The sequence below is a fragment of the Pseudopodoces humilis genome, chromosome 9, assembly GCF_049639895.1.
Source record: "Pseudopodoces humilis isolate 2021_Gansu_Grassland_sample_001 chromosome 9, ASM4963989v1, whole genome shotgun sequence".
NCBI lineage: Eukaryota > Metazoa > Chordata > Aves > Passeriformes > Paridae > Pseudopodoces > Pseudopodoces humilis.
This window is the reverse complement of record NC_142208.1, coordinates 22,019,845-22,042,609: the sequence shown is the minus strand read 5'-3', so window position 1 is coordinate 22,042,609 and position 22,765 is coordinate 22,019,845. Positions and strand designations below refer to the sequence as shown.

The following is a 22,765-nucleotide window of genomic DNA, read 5'->3' as shown; positions in this document are numbered from 1 at the left end:
ATGCTGGTTAAGAACTGAAGGTAAACCAGTTGCTTTAGAAAGAAATCAGTAATAAGCCCACTCCTTTTCATCTTCAGTACTGTAAAAAATAAACCCAAGCAAGTACAGAAATATCCATAGGTTTCCTTAATCTGTTTATAAAGGATGTTCAGTCATATTAGGAGCTCATAGTAGCAATTCAAAAGCTAAATATAAAAGCAGCTTTATGAAGTACTTATAAAGTCAGTAAGAGGCTTTTTATTTTTAGCATATTTTCCTGTGAGATAAAGATAATGAATGTAGAAAGCATCCAAACCCAAAATGAGATACGCAAAAGAGATCCCACGATCTGCACCAGGAGTGTTACAGAATCAGCATGGAGAGAGCAATGTTCTGACAACACCATCTGCTCATTTGTGCTGTTTTTTCCTATTACCAGCTCTCTTAATGCCTCATGCATGATTTTCTGTGGAAGTCAGGAGGAGTGTATGATTTATTTTGACATTAATATTTACCACGCTGGTGTATGCTTAAAGTAGCCAAGATGCTAAGAATGTTTTCTCATTTAAACACCCATTGAAATGGGTTTCCTTTTTCTTTAGAGGCATTAACAAGTTATTTTGTCACTTCACTGTTACATAAAAGTCATATCCCACTCACATGGCATTAATTTAGGTAAATACCACTACTTCAGCTCTTACTAGAACTGTAGACTGAAAGAAAAATTACTTCGTTTTTCAAAAACCTTCCTGGCATTTTATATTGGTCACTAAAGAGCAGTGAAACAAAGTTTCAGGCTGTGAAACTTCAAATTCTTTACTCTTAGCAATTTAGTGAGAAATTAAAATGCAAGATACTCCTGCAAGATACTCAGTCTGGACACTGAAAATATTATGTTTGATTGTCCCTTCCTGAAACCTAAACCAGATATTTCATTTGCATTTATTAGCATTTTACAATTACAATTGTGGATTCTGGGTAGGGAGCATTCCTGACACATAGGGGTTTTTTAGAGTTTTGAAACAAGGCTTACAAATAAGGTTTGTGTACTCTGATGAAATAAAGCAAAAGTGTGCACCGTCTGTGCATTTCAGATCTGTTGCATGACTGCATTATATTATGGATCTACAATCTTTTCATCCAGAAATGGATTACAGAGATGACAGATTTCTTAAAATAACCATTATGGATGTAAATCATATTGACAAAAGCAAAGAAATCCCATTCAGAAAAGACATCTTGCCTCAGCCAAACATTCTTGTGAATGTGGATGATTATATACGATTTATATACAAAGGATTTTTTTTTAATAGCTAGGGGTAGAAGCCTAAAATTTCATTTTTTTCCTCACTAACAAAAAGACTGTCAAAGTTACATAGCAGTGGTGTTGTTACACATGTACCAAAGAGATTGCTCTTAAACAGCTCTGTGTTCTAAGGTGGGGTCATGTGCTGTCCGTTAAGAAGAGACACTGATATGGCAGAGATGCACTCACTCACAGCATGAATAGCAGAGACAAAACTCAGTGTTTGCAATTCTCCTGCACAGGATTACATTATTTTTCACAGCAGTTACTTTCCCTATATTTAATATTTAAAGGACAAAGGCAAAAATGAAAGAGCTGTAGAATACTTGAATGCCGCTTCTGATGGTTAGTTAAATTAATCCTGATGCCACCTCTTTTTTTTCAAGTTTTGAGATTTTTTAAAATTTATGTATTAATTATTATATAGGTATTATGTATTATTTTTGAAAAAATTATGTATTAGTAAATATATTAGAGGAAGCTATTCAAGATACAATATCTTTAGTGTTTAAAACCTTTGGAAATTAATGCATTAGAAAAGCATATGTGTTATAAAACATTACCTCTGCATCTTTTGTTTTTTAGGAGCTACAAGATCTTCTGAAATAACTTGTGAAAATGTGCAGTCTTAAGTGCTGCAGTCTCAGAGCCCTTTTTCTATTGCTGCTCTATAGGTAAGAAATATTTGCTAAAATATTATTTCTTCAATATATTATTATATCAGTTGGTTTATAATAAACTTACTTATAGTTAGAGACATATCTGACCAGGTAAAAAAGTAAAATCTTCTTGGCATTTGAATCGTGCCTCTTACAAAAATTGAAGAACCTGGGTATTAATAACAGAAATACAGGACTGAGCTTCATGAATCTCAGCTGCCTTAACAGATTTTTTTTAATTGGAAAGATTGATGAGAGAGAAAAAGAATGGAATTTATGAAGCATATCAACACTCAAATAAAGAATTACTGGGTACAGAGTGAATATTGTGTCAGATGCTTAACAAATTCAGATGGGCACATGGTCCTTGCCTGGAGCATAGTGCCTTGCCCAAGGACAGAAGCATACAGTCCACCTAGATTTACTACGAGCTTGAGATAGTGAAATCATCATTGTGCACTAAAAGGAGTGTATCTTAAAAAGAATTACCTACTTGAAACACTGTTTTCTCATTCTCTGTTGTGAAATCGTGAAATCTTTAGGAAATCTGAGTTGCGTTAAGCTGAAAATTGAAAATGATCCCCTCTGGCTACACATAATCCTTCTAACAGCTGCCTTGACAAGAACATATAGAAATGGAGCACTTAAAATATATTCCTTCTATAAAAATGGGAAAAAATATTTTTTAAGTAATTCTAATAAGAAAATGTAAGCATGGACAGGTTAAATGTTCTCATCACTACTTTCAACTGAAGTATTTAAAGCCAATTCTTTATCTAGAATTGCCTACCCTACTTCATCTCACAGTAAATTCCTCAGGATAAGGTTCTGTCTGAGCTTTAACTAAAGTGGGTGTGCAAACACTCATTTAGATAAAGCTTTCTCTCGGTAGTGGGAACAGGTGGAACAGCCCCCTGAAAGTGAGTTTAAAACATCCACCTACCCCATCTTCTCCAGTCCTATAGAGAGATCTTTGTCCAAAACACACACTTGCTCTAATTCCACCTTCTTTCCTTGTCAGCTGTGACTTGCCACACTGTAATAAGTGGATGATTCATGGCTTAGCCATAATAACACACTGCCAAGAGACCAGAAATTTCAGAAGCATCCAAGTAACAGGGAGGCAAAATTCCCCCAGGAGCTCAGCCTGTGGTACACAGTTCATTATTATCAGACTCTGATAAGAATGCTAAGATTCCTCTTACATCTTCATCTGGCAGTGAGTGTCCAGAAGCAGAGGCAGTTCATTCCTGAGTATCATCCACGGGGTTAAGGGTACAGCACCTGTACGAGTGCCTGGATACCAGGGCACAGCGCTGGGCTGATGTACCCAAATCCAGACACAAGCTGAGAAGCAGCTCTGGCCCTTGGTTATCTCACAGACAAGATGATGCTTGGATACAAAAATATGTTTTTCCAGTGCACAAGTCAGGAGGGGTTTGTGAAAGTGCTGTTTAAACCAGAAACTATCCTGCTTGGCACTGAAATAGAAAAGTATTTCTAAACAAAATCCAAGGACTGAGGTGCACCCAAAGCACCATGATTTTTTGCCAAGTGGTCCCTCAGATATTCCACTTGGAAAACCTCTGCCTAACATGTGAAGAGTGTTTCTTCTACTGAATAATTTACTATCAGTAATGGTATGGGGTTGTTTCTTTCCTTTCCATCTCTCCTTGCCTGAAGGACACCACTTAACATTAAATTACATTACAGTCACATCATGGTCCCCTTTCTAGTATTAAAATCTTTATCTGGGGAGTTTGGATGATTGCTTTCCCAGATTTTTTTTTTTTAAAGTAGTAATGAAAAAAATGTTTCCTTACCAGGAATCAGCTTAAGTAAATGTAGGGTTCTTGGTCCGAAGAAGGGTTCCCATTTGTTTCAGATAGGGTGTTTTCAACATAAAGAATGCTAGCCTGAGTTTGTGGAATCAGAGACAGAAAATTCTATGAAATGTTCTTTTTTTTTCTTTGCCTGAACTTAAGAGCATTTATTGTTCTTCACTGTTTGTTCTTGCATCTGCTAACATGATGCTACAGTTTCAACCTCACCATTTAATGAAAAAAGTGGTGACAATATTGTCTGTTTCAAAGCAGAGACTTAATCAGAGATGTGGTAGACTTTGCTACATTTTATCTGCAAAGACCATATAAACCCCCATATCACTGAGAACAAGTATGAAACCAGAAATAACAACTTTATTTGCATCTTTAAGCCCTTCGCCTGTCAGTGAATTGCCTGAAAAAAAGCTTTTTTTATTCTTGTTTTCCTGGGGGGAGTGTTTCAAAAAATTGTTCAGACTGTATCTGGCATTTTGTTTATCTTCTTGCAGTTCTAAGGTGTTTCTGTCTCTTTCATGATACATAACTTCTGACAAAAAATAGCCAGAAAAAATATTCTCGTACATGTGTCTAGACTGTACTTTTGCCTAAATAAATGATATATACTACTGTTTAGGGCAAATGTTCCTTTTTTCCCTTCCAGTTACCCCATTCTGTTAAGACACTAACTTGAAATTACCTTAAATAAAAAGCAGTTGTTTTACCTTTCAAGTTTAGCCAAACCCATAACAATCCTCAGTTTTTGAGCCATAAGAATGACTTGGGAAAAGAAATAATTATAATTCAGCTTTCATAAAAGCAACCAGAGGGCATTGAACCTGATGAGTTAAAGCATTTATTATGCATTGCCAGCCCAGAACAGATAGATATTCTCAGCTGAAGAATGATTATACACTCAGTTTCTTTCTGTGAAAGCCTGTTCACTCCTCAGTGGCTGGGACACCTGTTGCAAGGCAATTCCATACTTAGATGCATGCCAAGGTATTTCACATACATCAGAAAAATGGAAGAACTTTAACAGCTTCCCTTAAATATAAATATACTTAAATATAACGGCACAGATTTGGTTAAAAGAGAAGCCTAGGTGCATTGATGAGAAGATGCAGATGCGTAAGTGGAACAGGCCTCAACTTTTACTTTATCCTTTGCGAACGTGCGCAGCCGTGAGCTCACTGTGGATGAGCTGTGAATGGAGCACGTGAATCAAAGAGCTCTTTAAAGGAAACAGGGCATCATCCCTTAAAACACAGAGCCCCCAGACTACTTAAGGCACAGAAGCTTGGTAGATTCCTTATCCTTCACCTCTGACCATCTGCCTCTGGGTATCCCCAGGGCTGGTAACACCACACACTCACGTTTGGGAGGCCTCAGGTTCCTCTCACTTGCTGGCTTGCTATGATAGGACTTCTGTAAGGTTTTGTGGCCAAACAGCACACAGGGGACCATGCCTCATTAATTCACAGTCTCAGTTACAGTACATCAGCTTTCCCAGGCTTAGGTAACCATAAAACTCAAAAGACCAGTGATATGAGGCTGCACGTCATGTGTTAATGAGGAAAATGAGTTACCACAGGTCATTTAAGGGAAGGACTTCCATAAAAAGTTCAAAAATATATCATAGAAAATAGGAGCTAATGATAATGAACCAGACCACACTAGAATTGCATGCTGATTGGCAGAACAATGATATATCCTTGCAATAGAAAAGAAACAAGTTTTCCTTTAAGATTTCACAACAGGTACAACTTATTCAAGAACAATCCAGTAAAGCTGTGAAATTAAACTCATGCAGCTCACTGAACACTTAGCTAAAATTTATATGTAAATTACAAAAGGAGAGATATCTATTCCAAGTACTGTATTTAAGAAATTAATTACATTTAAATGCATTTCCAATTTTAACACTTCTGTTCAACATAAAACTGGCCTTCTTATTTATATTCACATCTCAATTCGACATGACTGTGCTTGTTTCTTTAGGAAAAACTTCCAGGACAAACTTTACTTATTTCAATGCTGGTATTACTCAAGGGTATACTTAAGTAACAACATCATTCTTTGGCAATATAGAAATGAAAAACGGGGAAAAACTGAAGGAAAAAAACAAGATCATTCAAATAGCTAAGATATTTGTTTTGCAAGGAAGCTAATGAAAAACAGCTACTTCTGTATTCAATAGGGTGAATAAAAAATTATACAGCAATAGCAGCTTTTCAAGCCAGTGGACACCACATTTAAGACCACAGTATGATTTGGCCATGTGCATTCAGTGAGATCATCTTAAGCTTTGCCAGTTTAAGATACTGGATCATTCCTAGTGGATGAAATTCTCAGTGTCCTGACAAAAGAACTCAGGCTTTCTCAGAAACAGCAAAATTAAAATCAAAATAGCAAGCTTTGGAAAGCTATAAGAGACCCAGACATATAATGCAGAAGAAGAAGCAGAGTTTTCAGGAGCAGCTCCAGAAAGAACTGAGACTAAGAAATGCAGTGAGGATTTAGCACTATAAGGAAGGACCCCAAAACAGTGGTAGCCCCTTACCCAATGGTTTGTACTTAGATGCTTCTCCCTAGGAGCAAATCACCACAGCTGCAGCTCTTGCACCTCCTGCAGGAGAGCTGGTCACTTTTAGGGGCCAGTAATTCCCAGAGCAAGGATTAAAAACTACAGACCCTTCTCCTGCTGTTTATATAGGTGTCTGCTCTCCATCAACAGAGACAATGCCTCTCCCATCTGGGCTCACTAAGTCGATTAATTATTTGCTTCTCACCTTCATAATTCATACCCCACCTTTCTCAAATCACTGGGAACAAGTAGCCGCAATCAAATCTGTGCTTTAATTTCTGAAGAGCACGCCCTGCTCACAGTCTTGGGGTGCTCACCTTCAGGGTTAGGCAGAAAAGGTTTGTAATTATTTATATATAACTTCTGTGGATTGTATTTGTAGCTGTTTCTGAACAAAGGATGTACTTGAATTCTCATTACGCTTCGCCGGTTTTGCTCAACAGGATTATTTCTGTAACCTGTTTAAAAGCTGTGTTGTGAAAGCAGGATTTGAAGAGTGTTTTTATGCACTTGTCTCTGAGGTTGCTTTCTGTCTCTGAGACCTAAATATAATGTATTTCATCATGTAAAAAGAAAAAATTAAATTAATTTTAAATGCTGAAATAAACAATCAGCATCCCCTCCACATTCCTAGATTATAACCATAATGCCTTGTTTACAGATTAAGTATTAAAGAAGATTGTTTCTCAGATGGAGTGTTAAGAAATAATAGACCTCAATGTCTAAAAAGAAATAGAATTAGACTTTAAGGTATAACAAGAAATAATAAACTTTAAGGTATAAAAGGGATTTTTTTTCCCAATAAGAGACTAATACAGATTATGAAATCTGATATTTTTTTGAATATTGTCTTTTTTATTATGTCCTTTTAAAGCATCCTCATTTTCAATTCCTTTTAGGTCCATGCAAATTCCTGAAGCTGAAGGGAAAACTGAAATTCTACCTCCAACAATACAAAAAATAGTGAAAGGGTACAACAAGTATCTACGTCCGTTTTTTGATAGTAAGTAGAAAAGCTCTGTTAGTAAGACTGAGCCATAACATAATGTGGTGTCTAAATTTCAGCAGTGAAAACAAATGGGTTTTTTCTGTACTTTTTTCCTCTGCTGACAGCCACTGATCTGATTATACATGTTCTGTGATATAATAAGATAGAATTTAATAGCTTTTGTTGCCCAAGGTGAAACTTGTGTATTCCAAGCATTTGAAAGCTAAACTTTCAGACTGTTAGAAAAATTGACTAGCATTGTATGAGTGTCTTCATGAAATAAGCTGTAACATCTTAACCTATTTAAAAGCATAATTTCCTCTAATTTCCTAAATAATAACTATAAAAAGCTTTGATTAAAGATTTGAAAGCTTTATATATCAAGCTGTTCATAACAGCACAGGCAAATCTTGTTACTATGCAAAGTACTATGTGCCTCAACTGTAAGATTGCAAGAGAATTATTTAATAAATAATTCTTGCCTCAGGTCTTAAAGGTCACTGAATAGATTTATTGAGAATTGTAGGGGGGAAATGAATTGAAAAGGGAAAATGAATCAAAAATGTCAGTTCCTGGCATCAGAAGCTAATGGTCACCAGATTGGAAGGCACACATAGTCTACTGCATCAAGGGTGATTTTACTGCCCTGCAGTGCAGTCAGGCACCTGAAATCCCTAATTTGAGTCAGGCTACTGCATATGCCAGAAGTACTGAGGAGTTACAAAGTGGCAGGAAGAGCTTGTCCTGGAGAAAGTGCAGAACACTGAAGAAGAAAATATTCTGAATGTTGAGAAGAAGCTCAACACCATGTGTCTGTCAGAAAATAAACTTGTAGCATGAATGCTAGGCAATAGCTCTTAGGCTTGAGGTTGGGAAATGTTAGGGGTATGAATGTCAAATGAAATATTTATATCCCTTTATATCCTGCTTAAGAAATGACTGAATAATGAGTTTCTAAGGTCATACTGCTGGAATCCTGTCAGCCAAATACCTGGTTCAATATGGATGCTCCACATCATGTTTCATTTCTGAATCCATAATTTTAAGATATACCTGTATTTTAGGTTGAAGAAAAAGGGGAAAACTATTTCACCTGTCTGTTTTTATTGTAATTATCTTAGCTGATGATAAAAGTGCTACAAAATATTTAACAGTCTAAGGAGATTTTCAGCAAAATTAAAGTAACTTTAATAAATAAATTAACCCTTCCTCATTGGAGATGATGCATAATGTAAAATAACTGTGTTCAGTGGCAATTAATATATTTTATTCATTACCTCATGTTAGTACTAGGGATATGTTGGCAGTGCCATGATGAGTGAGCTTGAGCAGACAACAGAGTCTCATTTCAAAGTCTTATAATAGCAATTAAGACCTACCGTAAATCGTACTTGAGTTACAAATCTCCTTTTAATTTTCTCCATCTCTTTTTCCTTAGCTGTTGTATCACAGCAAGGCTATAAATTTTTGTCTGGGTATTTTGTTCAGAGGGATGCTGAGGCCTCTCTGGGTGTGCCCAGAAATCCCAGAGGAGCTCAGGCACAGATTGAGTCTGTGTCACACACAAAGCCAGTCTCGCACCTCCAGACAGCTCCAGCATCGCTGCACATGCTCACTGCAGCTCAGGCATGCAAGCACTGCCTCAGAAATCTCTGATGGATCTTTATTAGCTCTAGTGCTGAAGGAATGAGATGACACTCTGAAAAAAAATACACATTTTATTGATGCCACTTCTAAATGTAGGGTTGGTGGTTTTGTGAGAAATTACTTTCTTTGTAGGGATAATTTGAGTTAGGATGACTCAGGCTATGCTTCTCCTGATTTTTGGACCTGTAGCTTTTTGTGAGATCATTTGGGAACACTTTCCCTGTTATAGAGGAGTGTGTGCTTGGGCTGGGGAGGGGTATCAGCCTATTTCTGACCCCTCTCTGGGGTGGCAGGGCGGGCTACACTTTGCATGAGGGCATGCCTTGTCAGGCCCAGGAGAAGCTATTGCTCTGCTCAGAAGCAGAGCTAGCAAACCACCTAAACCCTCAGCTTAACAAACCTCTGGAATAGATTTATCTGTGTGACCACAGCTATGCTAGCTCTGTTCCTGATTTTCCTGATTGATATGGTGTTTTTTTGCCTGCAGCTGATGTACCTTGTGTCTGTTCTTGGTACCTGGCTTTACTCAGGATAACATCAATGGCTGCAGCACAGCTGGCAGAGAGCTGATGAACCCAGAGCAGCAATTAGTCATTGGCACCTCTTTTCCCTGCTCTGCTCCTCCCAAATCCTTAGTTTCTTTGGGATTATATATTCATGTTGATAGTGAGAGACTGACCAGCTAGAGACAGATCTGCTTTTGACCTTTTGACAGGTCAAGTAGCTGATTAGACTCGAGTAGGCTAATGAACAAATGCACATTAAAAACATAAACTGGGGTATTCTGGCAGAGATCATCAGCTACTGTAAAAGCCTGCACAGTCTTGATTGTGCAACCTGTCAGTGGTGATATACTCTGAGAAAGAAACTTGTATTTCTAGAAATATGAACAGAAAATGATGGATATGCACCTGACAATCTATGTTGGCTGTCTTGAACAAAAGGATTTGTATAAATGGGAACCTTGTATGTGTATGTTAATATGCAGAAATATCTCCCCAAAATATGCTGAAGCCAGCCTTTTTAAGACACTTGGCTTCCTTTCCTTTAGTTTTGGCCAAGATTCTTTTGCTTTCAAAAATATGTGTATTTCTGTTTATTAGCCCAGTTAGATACACACTCATAAATATGCATGAAGAAATTTGTCATAAAACTAGATGGTATTATTTGTTGGCATATGCAGTGCTTTAAGCTTAACGTTAGTGAGTCATAATGGAACTCTGAAATGTGATTTTTATCAAGTGTGAGAGGGCCAGAGGTGAGCTTAAATTTTAGAATAACATTTAAAGTAATTTCAAAGTTACTTGTCCTTGAAAACTTTCTTCAGGCAGGAAATGGCAATTTTTGAAGTGATGATTGCTGCCAAGATACAGTCATATGCTTGCAAAATCAGTGACACTGAACTCCTTAGTATTTAACAAAATGGGGTTTTAGTCCTGAAAAGAAAGTTAGGTACAAAAAAATGTTCATTAAAAGACAGTTCCTTTCTCCTAAAGCCAGAAAAACCAGAAATATTTACTAGTCGAGTAAAATTTATGGCAGCTCATATATTTTTAGTTTAACAAGCCCTTCATTTCTTATTAATTTGTTGGTCTTTGTGCTAGGATTGGCAGATGACTGGAAATGTCCCAAGCACATACCCCAGCTCGGGTAGTGTCATTAACAAGGGGACCATGAAGATCTTTTTTCATGCGAGTCCAATGACTGCTTAACAACATAAAAGCTGTCTTCTCCTATTCTTGCTTGGGTTGAATCTACTGCTTTTCTAGATTTTAATTCTGGGTTTATCTCACCTTGCTTTGGTCATGTCCTCCTGCACAGGTCACCCCTCCAGACCCTGGCTGCACAAACGCTGCTGCTCCTGTGTAACACAGGCTGTCCCTCCCATCTCTAAGCACATAAATGGGGTCCCCAAAGCTGGATCACTTGGAGCCAGCCTTAGTATGCCAGAAGTCTGCAGACAAGTTAAACTGGCTGAGTGTTTTAGATTTGTCCAGGGTGGGTGGCATGGACCAGTTGCCAAATTGTGAGGGTATTTTAGACGCTGTTAGCACAGAGGAATCTCAGCTGGACTGGTTCTTTAGCCCTGCCCTCATCTGAATGCTGCTATTAAGAATGCTCTCTTTCCTTACCTATAACACTTTAAGGTCCCTCTTTTAGGGAGGTTCATCAAGCAAGTCTTCATAAATTAAGCAGATAGGTGCAACAAAGAATTAAAAAAAACCCCAAAGCCCTAATCTGGAAAGATTGTAGCCATTCTTTGGACTGGAATGCAAAATACTCTTATACTAATGTTAGTTGATATTACTCCTCAGTGTAATGATATCTATCCTACCCTTACAGATCTATATGGAATACTTCAATAGAAAAGCTGGCATAAGGGATTTAAAAATCAACAGTTATTCCCCTTAAATGTGCTACGTTACTGCAACACTTTATCTCAGCAATACAAGTTGATTTCCACCTCAGGTTTTCTGCTGGAACCATGTAGATCAATTTTATAACTTTATGTGCTGTGCCAAACTCTCTGAATTAATGAGTAATTCCTGCAGACTTCACTGAGCGTTGGATCAGGTTCATAGGGTTGTTAAGGGTTGCATAAAATCTTGTAAATAATTTTATACAAATAGATTTTGTTCTGTGATTGAATGTGATAATTTAAGTGTTCTAATTAAAAAGAGAGAGACTAGGAAAAGGTCACAGCTAAGTATATTTGAATATGGAAGCTGCTTTCAAGTGGTACAGAAAAGTGTCATGCTTAAATCAGTTATTCTAAATCACATTTAAAAGATCATTTTCCTTAGCTTCATAATGAGTTATAAATTTCATAGACTTAAGTTTTAAATTAAAACTAAAAATTTTGGGTCCAACCTTCAATGTCTTCAATGTCTTCAAGTCTAAGACCTGCCATCATGGGGTTTTTTCCTTTCAAATTTTGTTTATATTAAGTTCTATTAATTTAATTAGATTAAGGCATTTTAGTCTTCAGAAGTGTACAAAAGAGACAGAGAGATATCAGAATGTTAGCTGTGTCTAACATCCTTTGGTTTAGTGAGCCAAACTCTCAGGGTGCATGAGAAAGAAATACCAAATAACCATTATCTAAAGACTATTTTAGCTAGTCAATATCTAATCCTTTACAGAAAAACAAAAAGCCCAGAAATGTAAACTTCAGCATACACATGGTAATGGAGATTTCCTTCCTGTCCCAGGGAACCAAGAGTCACTGTGAGCATCTGACTGCCACCAAACCCAGCCTGTCCTGTGTGCAGGACAGTTGGGGTTTTGGTTTCTGAGTTCTCCCTTGCCTCTCCAACCTCTCCCAAGGCTTAGCTCCAGAGACTCTAAATTATAAACTGTGGTTATGTTCAGATAGTAAAAAGACCAATTTAATGGAAGTTTCCTGTTGTCTCCTGCATCCATAAACTGGGATCTTCGCTTTGCCAAAAAATGTGCACAACTAACTACTACATGCATTTTCTGACATTGGACAAGCCACCTTCCTGACTTCTCTTTGAGGACTGAGTAAACAACGCTCCTTGATTTTTGTTACAAGATTTGATATTAAGCTTCCAGGTTTTTTTTGCCTTTTGAAATATTTCTCTTTCTCTTAACCACACTGTGTCTGCTGTTTGCACATTTTATTTAAATGTGGAAAACAAATCTTGTCACAGTCATAACAGTCTTGCCAATACAGAATAGATTGCAAGATAACTTAATTCTGTGCATTATTCCCCGTTGCAATAATGTTGCTGCCAAAGCATAAGATGGAAAGAGCATGTTAAAATGATTATGTGTGACAGCCTCTAAATCCTTCTCAAAGGCACTGCTTGCCTCTTGGTTTCCTATCCTGTATATGCTGCTTGTCTTGTTTGTCCCCACAAAAATTGCTTGCATTTGGCTGTATGGAAACATGGGGGTTTTGACAAATGATTTAACAAGCTGTTGTTAATATGGTTCCCACCAATTTTTGCCTTCTCTACAAACTGTACCAGCAAAGCAACACCAAGGTCTAAAAATTATTGATGCAAACTAATAGGATTGAAACTGATTTGTGCTAGAAATGCATCTGTCTTCTGATGCCTTCAAATCAAGACTTAGAGTTGAGCTCTGCCAGAAGACCTGTCTTATCCTGTCCACTTTCTTCATGTAACCATTTGTCAAGAAAGATGTCTTGTGGCGGGAAGTTAAATGCACTGAAAAAAATCTAAGCATAATATATGTCATTATGTAAGAATTCTGTCATACTCCAAAGCAAAGCTGGCAATCAGAGAGACAAAATGAGGTTTTCAGGAAGTTATAATGAATTATTCTAGTGACAATTTTCCTTCTATGTTTACTTGCAATCTTTCATCCAGTATTGCTGAAAAGATGAGACGTTCTTCCAAAAAGTCATTCCTTTGAAAGCCTTTCTGAAAGTCAGAATTGTTTTGAGTTTTCTTAAACTACATGAACAAGGGCTCATGCTAACAGCTCAGCACTGGAAGTTATTGATTGTGCTGATCCATTGCAGTAACAGGAGCACATCACACAGTGATGGTTTATTGTGCTGCTACACACTGGGATCATTGCAGTGAAAAGTTAATTTTTAGGTACATTATCTGCCACTCTTCTGGCTGCTTTCCCATTTGGCATCACTGAATATCCATAAAGGGCACAGAGGAGCAGTGTACATAAATTGCAGTGAAATTAAAACGTGTGCTGCTTAGTGCACAGCCACTGCTGTAACAAGGCGCTCCCTTTGGCAATCCTCTGCCATGCTTTGAAGATTCCCTTCAATAATGCAGGACAAACTGACTTCAGTTTTCTTCTGAAGATCGGTAGATTTCTTCTGATGTTGTCATTATACATACAATTTCTGCCAAACATATGGAAATGTAGGAACTGACTGCCTCATCTGGTTTGCTGCCCAGTTTTTGACACTGTCAACAGGAGACCTTTCAGAGGAAGTTCAGAGGAAACCCTGGTGAATAATTATGAGCAGACTCATTCTGTTATTAATACTTTACAATTTATGGTGCCTTACTAAAGAAACATTTATCCTCACATGCAAGAAATAAAGTAGCATTTAACTATTAATGTTGTCCTAATTTAATTAACTGCTGGAGCAAAGCTCTTCTTAGCATCTTGTACTGTGTTGATAAAGATCCTTTCCATAACTGTTGTTTTCCTGCACAACTCCTCCCAGACAGCACATTTCTGTATCTGGGGTGATGTATTTCTTCTCTGCTGAGTTTTTGTGGTTGCTGGGCTGGACAGGCTGGGAGCACTTGGGCAGTGAGAGCTGCTGGCTGGGGTGAGTGGAGCAGGGATGGTTTTGTCCTGCCTGTCCTTGAACCCCAAGGCAGATCTGTGTTCAGGCAGTTTGAGCTTGAAGTACATCTTAACCTGAGCTAGATGTCTTGTGCTGCTTGGGAGTCACCCAGCACTGCAGTGCTGTTGTGTTACTCAGTAATGTTTCGAAAAATACTTCAGCAGGAGAGAAAAAAGGATCTACAAAGTCTTGTTTGTCTGATTCCAGAGAAATGACCCCCTGCTTAATTTCAGTAATCTTTCTGGAAAGTCACCTTTTCCCTTCATATGAGTAACAACCCATCACTGATGATACTGAAATGCTGCTAAGGGACATTTTCCCTCATCTGTATCACCTTACTAGTCAAGGATCAGGTGTTGTTCCTACTAATAAATCATAATATAGTAAAAAGGGCCTGATTATTCCCAGCCATGATTCCTGCATTATCATCTGAACACTGCGTTGTGCTCTCCTTGGGATGGCCCATCATTAAGCAGGTGCCTTGCTGGATGGAGCTCTCCCAAATGTGATAGTTGGCAATAATATGGTCTGTTACAGTCATACATGGGAATCTCTAGGAAGACATAGAAAAATTCAGAATATGGATTATAAATCACATTATTTTAAAATTCAGTGGTCTTTGGGGGTCTGACATATCTTTTGAGGCTGGCAGTATTGTATCAGCAATAATGATATAGTACAATGGTAAGTGTAAGTATTAATTGTTGCACCCCAGGGAGCTGGGGATGAGTTTCCTAGGGGTTGAGCTTTTCATCCTGGAGAGAGAAAACATAGATTTATTAATGGAGTACCAAAATATGAAAAGAATAGAAAGAAACAGAAGAACAACCTGTTAGTTATCTGAGAGTTTTTCAGTCAATTTTATTCCAAATTTAATCTCCAAAGTCTTCTTTCAATATCTGAGCAATTGTTTCTAAACCCAATGGATAATTTAATAGTATATAATAAATACATTATTACCAGCAGGACATGCTGCAAACCTGAAATTCTGTTTTAAGGTGGAGCTTTATATTTAAACTTCTAATTGAGTCCAGAGTGAAGGACTTACAGGTTTTTTCCAGGAGTGACAGATGTGTAATGGTTTAACATGTGCATTAGAAATAGAAAATAGTTTGGAAAAAATAAAAATACTAATAAATTTATACATCTTACAATGACACATTTTTTCTTAAGTGTTACTCAGTGGGGTGGAGTTCCTCTGTGTTCCTCTGGATGCCATTTGGGGCCGTCTAGGAGATTTCTACAAAATGTATTGCAAGGAGACAAGAGGGGCTTTCAGCCATGTGCCTGTGAGACAGGGACACTTCCAGCTACAGAGATCTTCCCTAAAGTATTTCTGCATTCCTCAGCTCTGTGTTCTCTTCTTCTCAATTGCATGGGAAAATGCACTGATTTAATATTAATTTCCTTGTACAAGCGCTCTGTTAATTATTCTGCACATATTCAACCAGGAATAATGTCGTGTTTCCATCAAAGCTCTGCACAATCCTGCATTTTAAAATACACAGCTAGTGATCTTCCTTCCAACAGTGTGAAATGCACATTCAGAAGGAAATGGGAATCTGAGCATACTGACATTACAGTAACACCTACTCAGGTAAGGTGTATAACTATACCGAATAAGCCTTCAGCTTATGACAAGTTTTCCTTTATAAATGTAAGTATTTAAATCACAAGTTTCCTGCTAGTGGTCAAAGGCAAGATACTAAAATCTCAGTGATACAATACATAGCATAAATCCTTAAATGGGCAGTAAAGAAAGTCACTCAGCTATGCCATCTGGATATTAACCATGTGACATTGCCAGGTAAAACTTCTTCCTTCACCTGCATCTGACCAGATGTTGCAACTGGAAGAATTCTTTCCACTGCTCTGCACCTCAGAGCAGAAGAGTGTGATGTACCGTGGGGATTGTGCCTTCCACATCTTATTGTGTAACATTTTCCCCAGCCCTTTTTTTCTGGGGTAAAAAAATCATATAAACCAGGAAATATTTAAGAAATAAAGCCTTTTTCTGAAAACTAATATAGTTTTAGCAGAGAAGTATGACATTTTGGTTAAGAATGTGAAAATTCTTGCATAATCTGTGTTTGAGGAATATTTAAGATGGCTTCTAAACATTTAGAAAAAAATTGGAAAAATTTTGTAGACAGCTCTCCTGAACAGAATTATGAGCTACATTCTGACTTTCTCCTTTTTTTTTTTTTTCAGATGGTCCTGTGTCAGTTGGAATGAGTATGGATATTGCAAGCATTGATACAATATCAGAAATAAATATGGTATTGTCGTTTTTGCAGTCTTTTTTTTTGCTTGTTGATGCCTTGTGCTTACAGCTGCTGGCAATTCAACTTTGGGCTTGTCTCCTTGTGAAGTCAATATGGGTTAGGAGATGGAATTTTCTTTTTCACTACACATAGTGTTTATAACACTATAATAAGCATAGAAATGCAGCTGCGAATCCCACCTCTCTCAGATACAAACAGAAATCTGCTACTGAGTATTAATCTTAATGAGAAGCATATGGATCAGTACTTATTTTCCAGCTGAACTGTCTAAATCTTCATGCATTTCAGAAAAATAAAGATATATTCATGTGCCTTTGAAGCCATTCTCTTTCCCTATGATTAGACACAGCTGAACTCCGACTGTTTTTCTCTTCTATTGTTGCTGTCACACATTAATTTATTCCAGCTGTGTTTCATTTAATTTGTATCATTTGTTTTTGAACAAACTACGAAATGGAATGTACTTTTCTACTTAAAGATCCTTCATTGGTAGACAAATAAAAAGAGAAAATAATTAATCAGATATTAAATATGAATGTATTAGTAATTGGTAATTATTAGTTACTATTTAGAAAGGGGAAATAAGATCAGAACTTCAGATGATTTTATAATATTGATAAAAACACACAAAAAATCAACAGTTGTTTTAAAAGTGTAAAGAAATAGTGTGATCTTAATGTAGGACTGCAAGGCATATCTAAATTGAAGGGGAATTGGACTGAGTGCTATGTTCAAGGTCTTGATAAATTTGGTACCACTGTTTCCTTTGAGATGCTAAAAGGAGAAATTGTGCTAAAAGATTCCTTTTCTGTTTCACTAACTTCTTTTGTCTATCTGAATTTATTCAGCTTTTTCCAATGTGTTCTTAAAAAATTCTTCATTTATTAGCTTATGCGAACAAAATGAGATTTGGAACCACTTCCATAAATCATTCGAAAACTTAAAGGTTTACAGAGCCAGATTATCTGCTTACAAAGCTCCAATGACTTCAGCTGATTTATAGCCCCAGACTTAGGCCATCAGCTTTTACTGTAAATGACCATAAGAACAAAATCTACCAACCTCACATCGAGTGCCAGAAAATTTGGCAGAACAAGATTCAGTACAGCTGCTCTTGGAGCGCCAGGGACATGGAGAGTCACACTTTGTGCCCAGCAGCTGTTTCCATAGAGTTCTGTAAAAGAGAATACAACACAGGCTCCCTTTGTTTGATAATTCTGTTTTTTCTCTTTCAGGACTACACAGCTACCATATTTCTAAGGCAGCGATGGACTGATGAGAGACTTTGTTTCGATGGAAATAAGAGTTTGAGCTTAGATGGTCGACTTGTGGAAATGCTTTGGGTACCAGATACCTTTATAGTTGATTCCAAAAGGTCTTTTCTTCATGATGTCACTGTTGAGAATCGTCTTATAAGGATATACCCTAATGGAACAGTCTTGTATGCTATAAGGTATGTAAATACCACCTGTCAGCCTTCATGGCTGCATCTACTGGTCAGGTTCTGCTTAAGAAAATGGGTCTGTTTGTAAAAGTAGGCTCTTGTGGTTTTATGAATATGTAATATTCTTGATCAATATGAATAGATTCTTAAATTTAGTAATAGATCTTCTTCCCTAAATAGACCCTTCTGCTTTCATGCAGACTGAACACAGGAATTGCGTGTTGCCATTCCAGTTTGCAATGAAACCATCACAGGGGAGAACAAGCTGTGATGATTGGCTTACACAATTTGTGGTGAATTACTCTTTGTGAAAGGTTTTGATAATTAAAACAAAATCTTAAAATATATTGCAAATAACAAAGGAAAATGTGAATGAGAAGGGAACAAAGGATGGCTTCTTTAGACTGTCACTGAACTCTGTTTGGGATTGTATTACTTTTGTACATTAGATACCCGTAAAGAATAGATTTATTTTTTCCCCCTCACAATAGATATTAGTCTGAAAATACTATTTCAAGAAGGATACATGGCATTTTTTACTTTTACTGATGAAAAATTTTGTCCCATTAATACTTAGAAAACTGTTTTTTTCCCCCAAGGATCACCACAACTGTTTCATGCAGCATGGATCTGACTAAATATCCAATGGATAAGCAGACATGTACTTTGCAACTGGAGAGCTGTAAGACACTTAATCCTTATTATTTTTATACAATAAGAAAAATATCTGTGATCTTTTTCTGTTAGATATTAGCAGAGTGGCTGGAATTTTCATAGAAGGCAAGGGACATTATGTGGCCAGTCCCAGCTGAATTAGAGCAGTATCTGTGTGCAAAGATGTGTGCACATACGTGCACATGACATCACTGGAGCTAGCCTGGCAGTACTGAAATGCTGCAGTGATAATTAATGATTGAGCAAAATCCCAGGAGATTCTCTGAAACAGGCTTGGTTTTGCAGTGCATCCTGCAGTTACTGTCTTGGTCTTCAGAGGGAGTTCTGGGAACAGGCATTTTCTAGCACAAATGAAATAGGTTTTTTTCCCTCTCAGAGTATGTAATTTTTTCACCCTGAGATATAATTCCTTTAGGAAAGAAATAATTCAGAATAAGGCTTATTTGTGAGGCATATAGTTAATATTTAATAATTTACTGGTTTTAGATCTTGCTCTGACATATTTAGTTGTCTGTGTGTCAGTGCCCTGGTAAAAAATGTCATCAATTGATGGACAAGAGTAAATATATTTTTTCCATTTTATCAATCAATATCCTCATGTTTTATTTGAAATAGGTTCTCTAATACTTTGTAGACAAGGTTACTTTGCAAACACAAAAACATGCACTTTTGTAGTTAAATGTTTGCTATTATTAATATGACAAGACTCTAGAAAATAATTTTTGCATGGGATAATGTAGAAGAATAAGCAGTTCTGTAAGATGAAAATATATATTTAAAATGTGTCAATATGTGCTCAAAATCTTTTTGGAAGGCTTTTCAGTACTTTTCAAGTTTTACTCTGTATTTTTCAGAAATGTGTGTGTGTGTGTGTGTTCGCTGTTCATCTCTTGTTGTTAATGACAAACTGGATTGCCACAAAGTGTCATTTTAGACAGAGACACAAAGGAAATTAACCCAAAATCTTCTTCACACAAGCGTCCCTCCAGAATAAGCAGTTTTATGAGATCTGTTTAACCAGCAGTGATTTGAATTGGAATTGGGATTTATCTTTATATTCCTTTGGAAGAGCATATTGGTAAATCAATGTATATGGATTTAAATCAACAGCAGTGCCTAATGAGTCATTTAGTATTTTCTCTAGTTGCAGAATGAAAGATATATCCCACAGGAATTTACAATTTATTTGACAGGATTAAAAAAAATAAAAAGGAGAATTCCCCATATAATTAAAACCAAGCATTTTTCAGATTGATTCCATCTGCTTTTTCAACAGCACACAAGTGTCTTCTGTCCAAGGGGAAAACCCAGCCATGTCACAACAAATGCTCCCATTACATCGATGTTTAGCTTTGAGGAGAACAGACAGAAGCAATAAATACAAATAGGAAAGAGTGTGCCTTGGGCTGTGGCCTTTTTTTCATCAATGCACTGCAATCCTTTCTTTTGGGTAGGCTGGAAATGGGGTTTGTTTCCCCATGTGATAAGCTGTGTTAATTTATAGATGAAAAATGTCACCATCCTCCTAACATACTGCTTGCCAAGACCATTACCTGGGCTTAAGAATTGTGGATGCAGACGTACACACACACCTGCACAAATATTGATGCTTATAAATAAAATGTAAAATCTGTAGCAAATATTTGAGCTGAAACAAAGAGTTAGGCTTTTATTAAGTGATTGTTAATATAAGGACAAATATGTCATGATATTATGTAGTAATGTCTTTATTCAAAAAAGCAAAAAGTGACCTTTCCAACAGAATTTTCTGCTATTGCTAGTTAGTAGCTTTAATTGTCTTGTACTTCCTACACAGCAAAACACATTCTGGCCAGCATGCCTATTGGGTTTTTGCCCCCTTATTGCAACACTTTAGAAGGTGATGCTGGCATATGTTAGGAAACAGAGACTTGTTACTCTGGGTCTTTGCTGTTATGGGTGCTGTGACATTTGGGAAAGTGAAGGGTTTCTGTCCTGGCTGGTTTCCTGCTCTCTGCCATGTGGCAGGGAACACCACCACTCATCCTTGCTGGGCTGAAGGGTTTGTACTCACATTTCTCTCACACACAGACCCCCAGTCCAAATACATATTCATGTCTTGGGCCCATCTCTGAAATTTTCTTTTTGAACTTGTCCTTTACCATTCAGTGAAGAGCCATGTGAAGGCACTTAACTTGTGCTTGACAATCAGTGAAAATTAAAATTAGCAACAGAAAGGTAAAGAAACTAATTTGTATTAGGCATTATGAATGTTTAATCCCAAATTTACTATTCCTGTAGTTAACCCTGTTGACATTAGCAGCTCATACTCTATCAACAATGTACAGGAATGAGACATCCTGGGCTTGAGGAATTAGCTAGGATAAAAACTCAGTGTCACATAAAGAGAGTAGAGATTACTTGTAAAAGCCAAATAACATGGGCTTAAGGATTTTGTCTCTATAAACTTTTGAAATGTTTTATAATTAGTAAAATATTAATCCCTTGAACAAAGAACAACTTTGCACAGAGGGAGCACTACTATTTAACTTTACTGACTATTGGGAAGGCTCTCTCAGTAAAAATTCTTCTTAAGAGTTTTGGAATTATTATACTCAAAGAATTTTGATAGGAAGGATCACTCAAACCTACTAATTGTTGCACTAATGAGAATATTTTGGAACAAAAGCAAAATAACCTCTGTTTCAAGATATGCTCACTATCATTCACGTGGGCACCAAGAACTTCTGACTCACACAACTTGTAAGGCTGAATATGTTATAAAAACAAAAAGGAATTTACTGTGGTGCTCTCTAGTACTTTGGACTTTATTTAAATGTCTGCATTTCATTTATACTGAAAGGAAGTAAAACGAATCCATGGCCTGAATCATGCATAAGAACTGGTTCTATGAGCCGCCTTGTTTTGACTAAGAACAATGCTATCGTTTGTTTATAGAAAATGTTACTTCTATTTTACATCCCACAATCTGGGAAATTTCCCAGCATGTGGTTTTAGGGAATTGAAAACTTAGCTTGGATACATATGCTTTTGGCTTAGTCTTTTGACACAAAAGTGTTTTAGCTTTAATTGCTATAAATGTGATAATGTGAGCAGAGATTCCAGGCCATGGTACCTTTTCATATAACTGCCAGTGATAGTGAAAACAAAATTTACATTTAAAGAATGAGTAGAGGAAGAATTTTCAGGTGAAATTGTCATTTAATAGGTAACCAGCACAGTGTTTCCTTACAATAAAATATTAACTCCTATTTTTCCTACATGAGCTAGCTGGAGAAATCAGTTCTGTTTTGTCACTGCAAGGAAAAACCCCAATAACTTAAAAAGATTAAAAGGCAAATTTTTTTTTTTGTTTCATTTTAATACACCTCTTTTTTTTCATGTGATTCTAGAGCTTTGTTCTTTTTGCAGCATATACCCTTGTACAATGTATCGCATTATTGTCTCACTGTAATTTACTTACAGTTGACCGAGGTCTAAAAATAATCATCAGCTCATGTTTCTGTTCCCTAAGCTGAGCTATTAACTCGCACAATATAAATCTGTCAAATACAAGAATGATTGATCTAAGCAAGCTAAAGAAAAAAGATGTTGAAATGCTGCCTGTTAACATGTAAATTACATTAACATAATCTTGAATTAATCATATACGCTAGTCTGTAAAGTGGCTGCCTTTTATATAATGGGGAGAAGCTACAGAGGTATTTTAGCTATGATTGTGCTGCACATTGACAAGTGTGTGCAAAACACAGTTGCCTTCTGATAGATGATTCATCCAGCTCCTAATTACTACTTGAAGGTTAAGAGGGAACCTCCTGGAGCCCCTGAAGCATGCCATGCTGTTGAGCCTGCAGAAACATCAGCTTCTGGTGTCCTTGGCAAGTATCCGAGCTCCTCAGCCTAAAGCCTGTCCCAAGTGATGATTGAAGCTCAGGTTGGAGCACAGCAGCAGTGAGAGCAGTTCTGCTGCTCTCCTCATCCCTTCATCTCTGTGGGGATGGGGAGAACTCACTGCACTGAGAAACACCATCTTGGGATGCAACACATGGCACATTTCATGT

The 22,765-nt window shown here is 37.0% G+C and overlaps 1 protein-coding gene across 1 annotated transcript in view; it reads left to right on the top strand.

Moving 5' to 3' along the window:
* The first annotated feature begins 1,903 nt into the window (after positions 1-1,903).
* Positions 1,904-22,765, top strand: part of LOC102109890 (gamma-aminobutyric acid receptor subunit pi-like) — a 37,967-nt gene continuing 17,105 nt past the window's right edge. The window contains exons 1-5 of the mRNA XM_005520646.2: positions 1,904-1,959; positions 7,251-7,354; positions 16,512-16,579; positions 17,821-18,038; positions 18,629-18,711. Of these exons, the coding sequence (XP_005520703.2) occupies positions 1,904-1,959; positions 7,251-7,354; positions 16,512-16,579; positions 17,821-18,038; positions 18,629-18,711 (529 nt within the window). The remainder of the gene's footprint in view (positions 1,960-7,250; positions 7,355-16,511; positions 16,580-17,820; positions 18,039-18,628; positions 18,712-22,765) is intronic.